Source organism: Nicotiana tabacum, chromosome 11, assembly GCF_000715075.1.
Source record: "Nicotiana tabacum cultivar K326 chromosome 11, ASM71507v2, whole genome shotgun sequence".
NCBI lineage: Eukaryota > Viridiplantae > Streptophyta > Magnoliopsida > Solanales > Solanaceae > Nicotiana > Nicotiana tabacum.
The window spans coordinates 150,847,020-150,858,434 of record NC_134090.1 but is presented as its reverse complement, the minus strand read 5'-3'; the positions used below and the strand labels follow the sequence as shown (position 1 = coordinate 150,858,434).

The window sequence follows — 11,415 nt, the reverse complement described above, 5'->3', positions numbered from 1 at the left end:
TAGCACCAAAGATTCTGACACTTTTATCTCCTTTAGTAGGCCTATCCGACGACCGACGTGAATCAATATTAGTCGAGCCAATGAATTTTGAATAGTAGTTGCCTAAAGTTTAAGAAAAAAGGGGGAAAGAAAAAATTAAAAGGATGGACTGCTACAAGATAAAGAAGTTTCTATGCCCATCATTCCTGGAGAGATCAAATATTTTTTTGATAAGGTAAGATTGCCTGGAGAGATCAAATGTCGTTGTAGATGTAGTGGCTAATTGACTCAATCGACAACTAATACTACATGAATAGGAAGTTTAGGGTCAGAGATAACAATTCCGTTAGGGCAGAAAGTTATACTATGCAAATAGGGCAAAAACATATCTTTTAGTTAAATATCTTTTGATAGGGGTCTTAGTGTAGTGGTAAAGAGTATCAAAAGTTCTTTAGGTCACACATCCAATTTTTTATGGACAAACGTTTTCCCAAGATAACATCCTTGAAATACACACACACACACACATAGTCTGCAGTATGGTGAGTAGAAGAGGAAACAGGGAGGGGATTACAAGGTCACAAGTTCAAATTTTATTTTTTCCCGAATTCGCTCATAAAAACTTCTGGCTTTGCCACTAAATATCTCCAATTATATATATACAGTCCGCAGTAATAGCTGATAGCAACTTATGATGCTCTGAGCAAGGCAATATCTGCCACTCTATATGCACAGACTGTAGTAATAGCTAATAGAACATATGATGCTGTGAGCAAAGGCAGTGGAGAGAGCAGAACAGGGAACAGACTTACCCCACAGTCCGCGTGTTTCACATATAAACCTTTATCACAAAAAAATTATGGTTGATGTATCTCAGTATAATATTTGAATCCTAAAGTTATATTGTTGGATTTGATGTAAACACCAGAGAATGATTCTGCCTAAAAACCAGACTATGAGCCAAGGTATCCTGTCCATTGCAGGTTATGGGTTTCAATTACAACCCGCTCATAACTACCAACAAACAAGGAACACCACAATATTCATTCACACTATAAAACTAAATAACTAAAGAGTTGAGCACAATCTTTTTGTGCAGATAAAACATTGAACTCATTTTTTCAGTAAAGGTTCTATAACATTTATACTGAATCCCCAAATGAAACTACGAAAGCTAAGATTTGAAATTTAGTTTTCTAGCATTTTTGAACAAATCTTCACATGAAATACCTGCAATATAACTTCTTTTCAGGAGAAATTCACTTTTTAACCGGAATCAAACTTTCATTATAATGATAAGCGCTAGCATGATTAAAGCGTAAAGTATCACCTATTTCACCAGGCAACTCGCGGACTACTTCAACAGTTTTAAGCACTAAGTTGTAGGCGATCAACTTCCCCGGAATAGTAAGCAGTAGGACTGAATCTTCCTCTTTCTCTCCTCGAATAACTGACAAAATGGAAAATGCATATTGTGTGCCAGATGATGTCTGCTGAACCATCTCAGGAAATGCTGAAATTAACCGAGCAAGATGAACACGATATTTTACTGACCACCTCCAGGTATCTTTGTCTAACTCAAGCACAATAAATTTCTTGGCATGTAGGCTTTGAACCTGAATAAGATGCAAATGGCCGCCCCATTCCCCAAAATACCTAATCTTTTGGGTACAATCTCCCTGAGGCCTTGCTGGCATATTTTTCATGGCAATTTCCTCTGATTTAACATCAAAGGAAATGAAGGAGTATTCACCAATCCAATGAATTGCACCATTCCAAAACACTCCACTGTCAAAGTGCATACCAAAGGGTCGAGAGAAACGACAACAAGATCTCCATGACTCACTCCCTGGCACATACACACTCACTTCGATATTCGAAGAATAGGTATTTACATGCTTAATACGCACAGCTTTGTAATATGGTGGTTCTAAAGGATCAACTATCAGATTATAACAGACCACTTCAGAATATTTGTTATCATAGGGTGTAGGCAATAAATGACACCCTTTATTTGCAGGATTGTAAACAATACCACGTCTGATATTACTTACACCGGTTTTGCAAGTGATCACACACATTAACAGGCCATTGCAAGATTGTGTAATCTTGACTTGCGTATCCTTGACTTGCAGATCCTTGAGTGTATCTCCTAATGTTGCAGCCATGTGGTCAACTAGTTGAAGAGGAGGGAGGCTAGTTACATTAGCAGTGAGTGGAAGGGATTCAACTTTTTGGAGATTGGTTAGGCAATTGTAAAAGTAGATCCCAGACGGGGTTAGAGTATTAGAAAATGCAAGAGTACGACTATGACTGAGCCTAAATTGCATACTGGTAATGATTGAGAACCAAAGTTTGCATACTGGACTGAACCTGATGAGAGATCTTGCAGGCAAATGGAGTAGAATCTGAGATAGAAGGTCTGCATTTCCAGCAATGACATCTACCGCTGCAGTAGCAGCAAGTCTTTTATGCATGTGTCTCTCCTCTACCATCAGTCTAGGATTCACATAGAACAGAACATTACTTGTATGATAACTGATAAGCCAGTCAGGGTAGGAAAGAATTTATATTAAAATTTACTTGCAGGCAGAAGCTGTAGATCAAACAGTCATCATCTATAATACCAATAAGCAGGAGGAAACGTAAAAATGACATTACTACTAAGCTAATGTTTAAACTTTGCAGCGGTTGTTCAGCTTCAAGCAAAGAATCAAAGAGCAATAACTAAAGATTAGTTGCTGGACCCAAATACTGCAATACAATTGTATCAGAGTAATACTCCAGCATATCACTTATTATCTTGGTAGAAATTTGATATCGTTTTTCCTCCTCGGCAAATCATTTTCTTTTTACACGAGGAACTGTGATGTCTTTATACAGATACTAAAAACGCCCTTTAGAGGGGAAAGAGAGATTGTTAGTGTGGAGTGTGGACATGTATAGTTAGGTTCCATGTCCATACAAGTCGAGTTGATTTTTTTTTTTTATTATAATTTAGAAGATATATTTTGGCGACTCTTGGAATTCCTTGGCATTCTTGATTGACGCCGAGCTAACTATAGCGCAAAGCAAGATGCTAGCAATCACACATTTTGGATGACTTGTTGAAACAATTTTCTTTTCCCACCAAAAGGGGAAATATGAACTCATTCACTAATGAGTTACTTACGGGCATAAGTCATTTTCTTTTACAAGTATCCCAACTCTACTCTGTATCACTTGCTTTAATCTCAACATTTCCACCACAATATAGCCAATCTTTGAAAAGGGCCAAATATACCCCTAACGTTAAACTTGGATTCAAAACTACCCCTAATTTGGACGGAATGCCACGTGGCACTTCCGGATTAAAGAGACCCACCCCAAATTTTATTTACCATACTAACCCACTCCATAACCCGACCCAGGGACGTAGCCAATGAAGAAGTTATGGGTTCATTTGAATCCAGTAACTTTGGCTTAGACCCTATATATGATCCAGCTAATTAAGTGCAAAAATAGCTTTTGAACCCAGTAAATTAGATGCGATGTGGTAGAATTTCGAATTTGAACTTATAAAATTTAAATCTTGAATCCGCCTCTGACCCGACCCAACTACTCTTCATAAATACCCTATGGTAAAACATTTGAAAATGATATAGAAACAATTTCCCAAGGTAAAACATTCTTCAGAAAAATATTAATTCATTGAAAATTAGCATATACTCCTACCATATAAAAATAAAAACCCTATCTTTTAAATAGAGACATCCTTTTTGGTACCCTTTTAGCCATCTATGAATCAAATAAAAGGAAAATTGGATAGACCCAGAAAGATTTAACACTATATTAATGTAATAAAGAGAGGGAAAGGAATTGAATAAATGAACATAGTGCTCTTACCGTTTGAGAAAAAACAGGAAAGGGCAGCAACTGAAGCAAGAATTGTCAAAGAAGCTAAATTCAACCCATTGATAACAACAAGAATTGGAGCTACGTGCCTTTAGTCGTAATTTTTATGGCTTTTTACTGAATAAAGGGAAACGAACAAGAGAAGAAATGAAGGCCGTGAAAAGAGTATATTTTTCCTTTTTACATTTCTTGTTTTGAGTTTTATGAAAAGAAGTGGGAAAATGGTGTTAGGTATTCACTTTTCGCGGTCATGCTTCAAAAAAAAGAGGGTCCCGGTTAAAATCCCATTACCATTTGGCGCTTTTAGTCCACACAATTTATATTAGTAATTGAATTTTGCTATAAATATATTATATTATGGATGTTCATTTAGTACTCTGTTGTAAATAAGCTTTCTGAAGAAGCTTATTCATATGGGACTCCACCGTAAATATATTTATCTATTTAGCACTATATTGGAAATAAGCTTCCTGAAGAAGCTTATCACTTCGGTACCCGGTTATGGATAAACATTACCCCCAGTAGAAGTTTATCCATACCGGGTATAATAAGCTTATCTTTTCAGTACCCGGTTATGGATAAACATTACCCCTAGTAGAAGATTATACATACCGGATATAATAAGCTTATCCATTCAGTACTCCGTTATGGATAAATATTGCTCTCAGTGGAAGATTATCCATATCTGGTACAGCAGCTTGTAGTAGCAGCTTACACAACAGCTTGTAGTAGCAGCTTACACAGCAGCTTGTAGTAGCAGCTTACAGAGCAGCTTGTAGTAGCAGCTTACAGAGCAGCTTCCTTTCTTCTATAAATAGAAGAGATTTCAGTTCATTATGTACATCAGTTTGAATTCGAATAATATATCAGTTTCTCTCTATACTTGTCTTTACTTTATAGTCTTTATTTCATAACACGTTATCAGCACGAAGCTCTACCATCTCGAGCAAATATTTTGAAAGTATCTGAGGTAAGAACTTTCTTTTCCTAAATAATGTCAAATCTTTCTAAACTTGAATTTTAGCCCTAGATATATCGGGCAAAAGCTACATGTCTTGGGTGCTTGATGCTGAAATTCATCTTGATGCGATGGGTCTGGCAGACACCATCAAGGATAAAAATCAGGCATCAAACCAAGACCGTGCCAAAGCAATGATATTCCTACGCCATCACCTTGATGAGGGCCTGAAAATGGAATATCTCACTATTAAAGATCCAGTCATACTGTGGAATAATTTGAAAGATAGATATGACCACCTGAAGATGGTCGTTCTTCCACAGGCACGTTATGATTGGACTCATCTAAGGCTACAAGATTTTAAATCTATCAGTGAGTATAATTCTGCTATGTTCAGAATTATTTCCCAATTAAAATTATGTGGTGATAATATTACTGATCATGATATGTTGGAGAAAACTTTCACCACTTTTCATGCCTCGAATATGCTCCTGCAGCAGCAATATCGAGAGATGGGATTTAAAAAGTATTCTGAACTTATCTCACATCTTCTTATAGTAGAGCAACATAATGGGCTATTAATGAAAAATCATGAAAGCCGACCTATTGGTTCTTGTCCATTCCCTGAAGTGAATGAGACGAACTTCCACCAAGCTAAACGTGGAAGAGGTCGTGGCCCCAGTCGTGGTCATGGCCGTGGTCGGGGAAGAAACCCCAATCATGGTAATAATAATGCACCAAAGAAGCCTCCTCACCACCAGCAGTGGAAAAGGAAGGAACAAAAGCATGAAGCGGTGCAAGCGCCAAATGCAGAAAATGCATGCTATAGATGTGGAGGAAAAGTGGCACTGGTCACGTACTTGTCGTACGCCAAAGCACCTGGTTGAGCTTTATCAAGCCTCCCTGAAGAAGACAGAGAAAAATGCTGAAGCAAATTTTATTTCTGAAGATAATTTAGACTTCATGCATTTGGATGTAGCTGATTACTTTGCACTCCCAGAAGGAGAAATAAGTCATGTAATCGGTAGTGAATCTGTAGAAATGTAAATATTTTAATTTTTGTTGTTTGTAATAAATAGTATGGTTATGTAATTGTTGTACATAAATAAAAGTTATGCTTTGATAATGATGTTTACTATAATATATTTTATTTATGTTATTTTGAAGAATATGGATAACCCTCAAATTATGTTTGGATCAAAGACAAATCATGAAGATATGTGTGTTATTGATAGTGGAACAACTCATGCCATATTCAACGATCAGAAATACTTTTCTTATTTGCATAAGGAAAAAGCAAATGTTTCAACAATTTCTGGTAATATAAGTTTGATTGAAGGCTCCGGAAGAGCCATAATATTTCTGTCTAAGGGAACAAAACTTATTATAGACAATGCATTGTTCTCCTCCAAGTCCCGAAGAAACTTGTTGAGTTTTATAGATATCTGCCGAAATGGGTATCATGTAGAGACAATAGATGAAATGAACAGGGAATATCTTTGTATTACAAAGAATATTTCTGGCCAGAAATGCATTGTAGAAAAGCTACCAACTTTATCTTCTGGCTTATACTATTCAAAAATTAGTACAATTGAAGCACACTCTATCGTAAACCAGAAGTTTACGGATTCAAATACTTTTGTGCTTTGGCATGGCCGTTTGGGCCATCCCGGATCAATAATGATGAGACGAATTACTGAAAATTCGAGTGGGCATCCATTAAAGAACCTGAAGATTCTTACAAATGACGAATTTTCTTGTGATGCCTGTTATCAAGGAAAAATGATCACTAGACCATCACCAATGAAGGTTGATATTGAATCCCCTGCCTTTTTAGAGCGTATACGTGGGGATATATGTGGACCTATTCACCCACCAAGTGGGTTGTTTAGATATTTTATGGTCTTAATAGATGCATCTTCAAGATGATCTCATGTGTGTCTACTATCATCTCGCAACCTGGCGTTTGCAAAGCTATTAGCCCAAATAATTCGATTAAGGGCACAATTCCCAGATTATCCTATAAAGACTATTCGCCTTGATAATGCTGGAGAATTCTCATCTCAAGCTTTTGATGATTATTGTCTATCCGTTGGGATAAAAGTTGAACATCTTGTAGCTTATGTTCATACTCAAAATGGCCTTGCAGAGTCATTTATTAAACGCTTACAATTGATAGCAAGACCACTACTTATGAAAAAAAAATTGTCCACTACTGTTTGGGGCCATGCTATCTTGCATGCAACATCACTTATCCGTCTTAGACCGACACATTATAATAAATATTCTCCGTCACAATTAGTTTTTGGTCATGAACCAAATATTGCCCATCTACGAATTTTCGGATGTGTTGTATATGTGCCAGTAGCACCACCACAACGTAGTAAGATGGGACCACAGAGAAGGATAGGAATATATGTTGGGTTTGAATCACCCTCTATTATTCGCTATCTTGAACCATTGACAGGAGATTTATTTACTGCTCGATTTGCAGATTGTCGGTTTGATGAAACAAATTTCCCACAATTATGGGGAGAGAAAAAGGAAATCAAAAGAGAAATTGTGTGGAAAGTTTCATCATTATCTCACTTTGATCCCCGTACCCCTATATGTAATCAGGAGGTCCAGAAGATCATCCATTTACAGAATATAGCAAATCAAATGCCATACACATTTACTGATTTGAAAAGGATAACTAAGTCACATATCCCAGCAGAGAATGTGCCTATCCGAATTGATGTCCCAGAAGGACCATCTACTAGCATGAGAGCTAGTGAACCTAAAGCACGCCTGAAGCGTGGTAGGCCTTTGGGTTCTAAGGATCGAAATCCTCGAAAAAGAAAATCGACAAATGATCAAAACGATACTATAAAGGGATCCCCTGAAGAGACCCAAAATCTGATTAGTTCTGAGATTCTTGAAGAAATCAATGAACCTGAAGCTCATGTGAGTGAGGAACTTTTAATAAGTTCGAACGGTGATGGGATTAATTTAAATCGATTTGAAATAGTGGTGGATAATATTTTTGCATATAATGTTGCACTTAATATTATGCAAAATAGTGAGGATCTTGAACCTCGATCTGTCGAAGAATGTCGACAAAGATCTGATTGGCCAAATGGTAAGAGGCAATTCAATCGGAATTGAAGTCACTTGCTAAAAGAGAGGTCTTTGGACCAGTAGTCCAAACACCTGCTGGTATAAAACCAGTTGGTCATAAATGGGTTTTTGTGCGAAAAAGGAATGATAAAAATGAAGTTGAAAGATACAAAGCTCGCCTTGTTGCACAAGGATTCTCACAACGACCTGGAGTCGATTTTGATGAAAAATATTCACCTGTTATGGATGCCATAACATTTCGATATCTCATCAGTTTAGCACTACATGAAAAGCTTGAAATACATCTAATGGATGTAGTTACAGCTTATCTGTACGGTTCACTTGATAATGAAATTTATATGAAAATTCCTGAAGGATTTAAAATGCCTGAAGCAAAATCTCAGGAAATGTATTCAATCAGATTACAAAGATCTTTGTACGGTTTAAAGCAATCTGGGCGCATGTGGTATAATCGCCTTAGTGAATATTTGTTGAAAGAAGGTTACATAAATGATGTTATTTGTCCATGTATTTTTATAAAGAAAATGGTTTATGTTGATGACATTAATCTTGTTGGAACTCCAGAAGAGCTCCAAAAGGCAATTGAATATCTTAAGAAAGAATTTGAGATGAAAGATCTTGGAAAGACAAAACTTTGTCTTGGTCTGCAAATTGAACATTTAGCAGACGGGATCTTTATCCATCAATCTGCCTATACAGAAAGGGTCTTAAAACGCTTTTACATGGACAAAGCGCACCCATTAAGTACACCAATGGTTGTTCGATCACTTGAAGTGAATAAGGATTTGTTCCGACCTCCAGAAGAGGACGAGGAACTCCTTGGTCCCGAAGTACCCTATCTCAGTGCAATTGGTGCACTAATGTATCTTGCTAATGCTACAAGGCCTGACATAGCATTTTCTGTTAATTTACTAGCAAGATATAGTTCTTCTCCTACACGGAGACATTGGAACGGGATTAAACATATATTGCGATATTTAAAGGGAACTCTTGATATGAGTTTGTTTTATGCTAACAAAGATAGTGCAGACCTTGTTGGTTATGCAGATGCAGGTTATTTATCTGATCCCCATAAAGCTCGATCTCAAACCGGCTACGTATTTACATATGGAGGTACTATCATATCATGGCGCTCCACAAAGCAATCTATTGTTGCTACTTCTTCAAATCACGCTGAGATAATAGCTATTCATGAAGCAAGTATGGAGTGTGTATGGTTGAGATCAATAATTCATTTTATTCGAGAAAAATGTGGTTTGGAATGTGAGAAAAGACCCAGAATTTTATACGAAGACAATGTTGCATGCATAGCCCAATTGAATGGAGGATTTATAAAAGGAGATAGAACGAAGCACATTTCACCAAAATTATTCTACACACACGATCTTCAGAAAAATGGTGACATTGATGTGCAACAAATCCGTTCAAGTGATAATCCAGCAGATTTATTCACTAAATCTTTGCCAACTTCAACTTTTGAGAAGATGATATACAAGATTGGAATGCGGAGACTCAAATATTTGAAACAAGGTTTTCATCAGGGGGAGTAAAATACGCGATGCACTCTTTTTCCCTTACTAAGGTTTTTTCCCATGGGGTTTTCCTTATAAGGTTTTTAATGAGGCACCTAACAATGCGGATTACTAAATATGTGTACTCTTTTTCCTTCACTAGATTTTTTTCCCACGTGGTTTTTCCTAGTGAGGTTTTAATGAGACACATTATCTTTTAATGAACATCCAAAGGGGAGTGTTATAAATATATTATATTATGGATGTTCATTTAGTACTCTGTTGTAAATAAGCTTTCTGAAGAAGCTTATCCATATGGGACTCCACCGTAAATATATTTATCTATTTAGTACTATATTGGAAATAAGCTTCCTGAAGAAGCTTATCACTTCGGTACCCGGTTATGGATAAACATTACCCACAGTAGAAGTTTATCCATACCGGATATAATAAGCTTATCTTTTCAGTACCCGGTTATGGATAAACATTACCCCTGGTAGAAGATTATCCATACCGGATATAATAAGCTTATCCATTCAGTACTCCGTTATGGATAAATATTGCTCTCAGTAGAAGATTATCCATATCTGGTACAGCAGCAGCTTACACAGCAGCTTGTAGCAGCTTACACAGCAGCTTGTAGTAGCAGCTTACACATCAGCTTGTAGTAGCAGCTTACACTGCAGCTTGTAGTAGCAGCTTACACAGCAGCTTGTAGTAGCAGCTTACAGAGCAGCTTCCTTTCTTCTATAAATAGAAGAAATTTCAGTTCATTATGTACATCAGTTTGAATTCGAATAATATATCAGTTTCTCTCTATACTTGTCTTTACTTTATAGTCTTTATTTCATAACAAATTTGCACTTCTGATCGTTGTTGCTGCGAATCTTCAAAAAATCAAATGAATTATTAAATCATTTAGTTAACATGTGTTATGTTAAATTTGTATTGTTTCTATATATATGAATTATGATATTATAATTCTTTAAGTATGGAGTAATATTTTTCCTACACAAGGGAACCGCCAAACCCACATACCTGTTCAATTTGACATTGAATGTGCTTATTATATCACAATGACCAAAATCAAAATTTGCTACTCCATTAACTCCGGGACTGTTTATCCGTAAAACAATACAGCTGGATTTATAGACAAGTGAATTAATTTGATCCTAAAATAATAGATGAATTAGACAAAAATGTAAAATTTAGCTTCCAAATTGAAATGTAATGGCAGAAATCTTAATCTCGGGCACAGAACTATCGGGAGCAGTAAGAACAGTATAAATAAACAAAAAAGTAAACTGTTATTAAGGTTTTGATAGAATATAGCGTATGCTTGTCAGAAAATTCGTCCTTACAATGATGGTAGAACTCACTATTTATAGCTACACCTAGGGAACAATGTCATAGGATCAATCCCCTCTTAAATGATAATTATGAGGGCCATTGAAGAATGTGTAACAGTGGGCAATAACTGTCATATTCTCCGTCACTGATCATGCACTTAATGCTATTGGATATTTTTCATTGAATGCTATCGGATGTCATGCGTTTATTTTGCCTATATGAACGCTATTCTCTTTGAGGACAAGCGAGATCATTACCTTCAGATTTGATTGTCTTCTGTCTTCGGCTCCACGTATCTTTCTCATGTGATCATAAAATATGAACATATTTTGCCTCATACAGGGACCAAACCGAAATTAGGTCTTTAGGATAAATACATAGCATAATAATTATTTTACATGAGTGTCTAACAATAATAAAAAACTACGTTTGCTGACGTGAAAAGCCGCCTTGGCATTTTAGCTGGCTTTTAGTGAGAGTTAATGGATTTTCTAACTAGATTTATTTTCTCAGTAACTAGCCATATAAAGTTGAGTGATTTTAAAGCGACAAAGGTTATTTTAGTGACTTTTATAATATTAAAAAAATCATAACTAGAATAAC

The 11,415-nt window shown here is 36.3% G+C and overlaps 1 protein-coding gene across 2 annotated transcripts; it reads right to left on the bottom strand.

The window, feature by feature from the left end:
- Positions 1 to 1,002: 1,002 nt before the first annotated feature.
- LOC107812224 (F-box protein At5g07610-like) lies at positions 1,003 to 4,122 on the bottom strand. 2 transcript variants are annotated; one of them, XM_016637276.2, is made up of 3 exons: positions 3,865 to 4,122; positions 1,310 to 2,478; positions 1,003 to 1,209 (listed from the first exon to the last, which is right to left on the bottom strand). In XM_016637276.2, exons 2-3 carry the CDS (start codon positions 2,472 to 2,474, stop codon positions 1,154 to 1,156), a joined length of 1,221 nt encoding a protein of 406 aa, XP_016492762.1. In that variant the 5' UTR covers positions 2,475 to 2,478; positions 3,865 to 4,122; the 3' UTR covers positions 1,003 to 1,153. The 2 variants fall into 2 exon arrangements, with proteins under 2 accessions (XP_016492762.1, XP_016492760.1); XM_016637274.2 differs by having other exon boundaries at positions 1,003 to 2,478.
- Positions 4,123 to 11,415: the final 7,293 nt, after the last annotated feature.

What these genes read in the sequence shown, in the direction of transcription:
- LOC107812224 (XM_016637274.2), bottom strand. Translation starts at nt 2,474, where the DNA reads ATGGTAGAGGAGAGACACATGCATAAAAGACTTGCTGCTACTGCAGCG.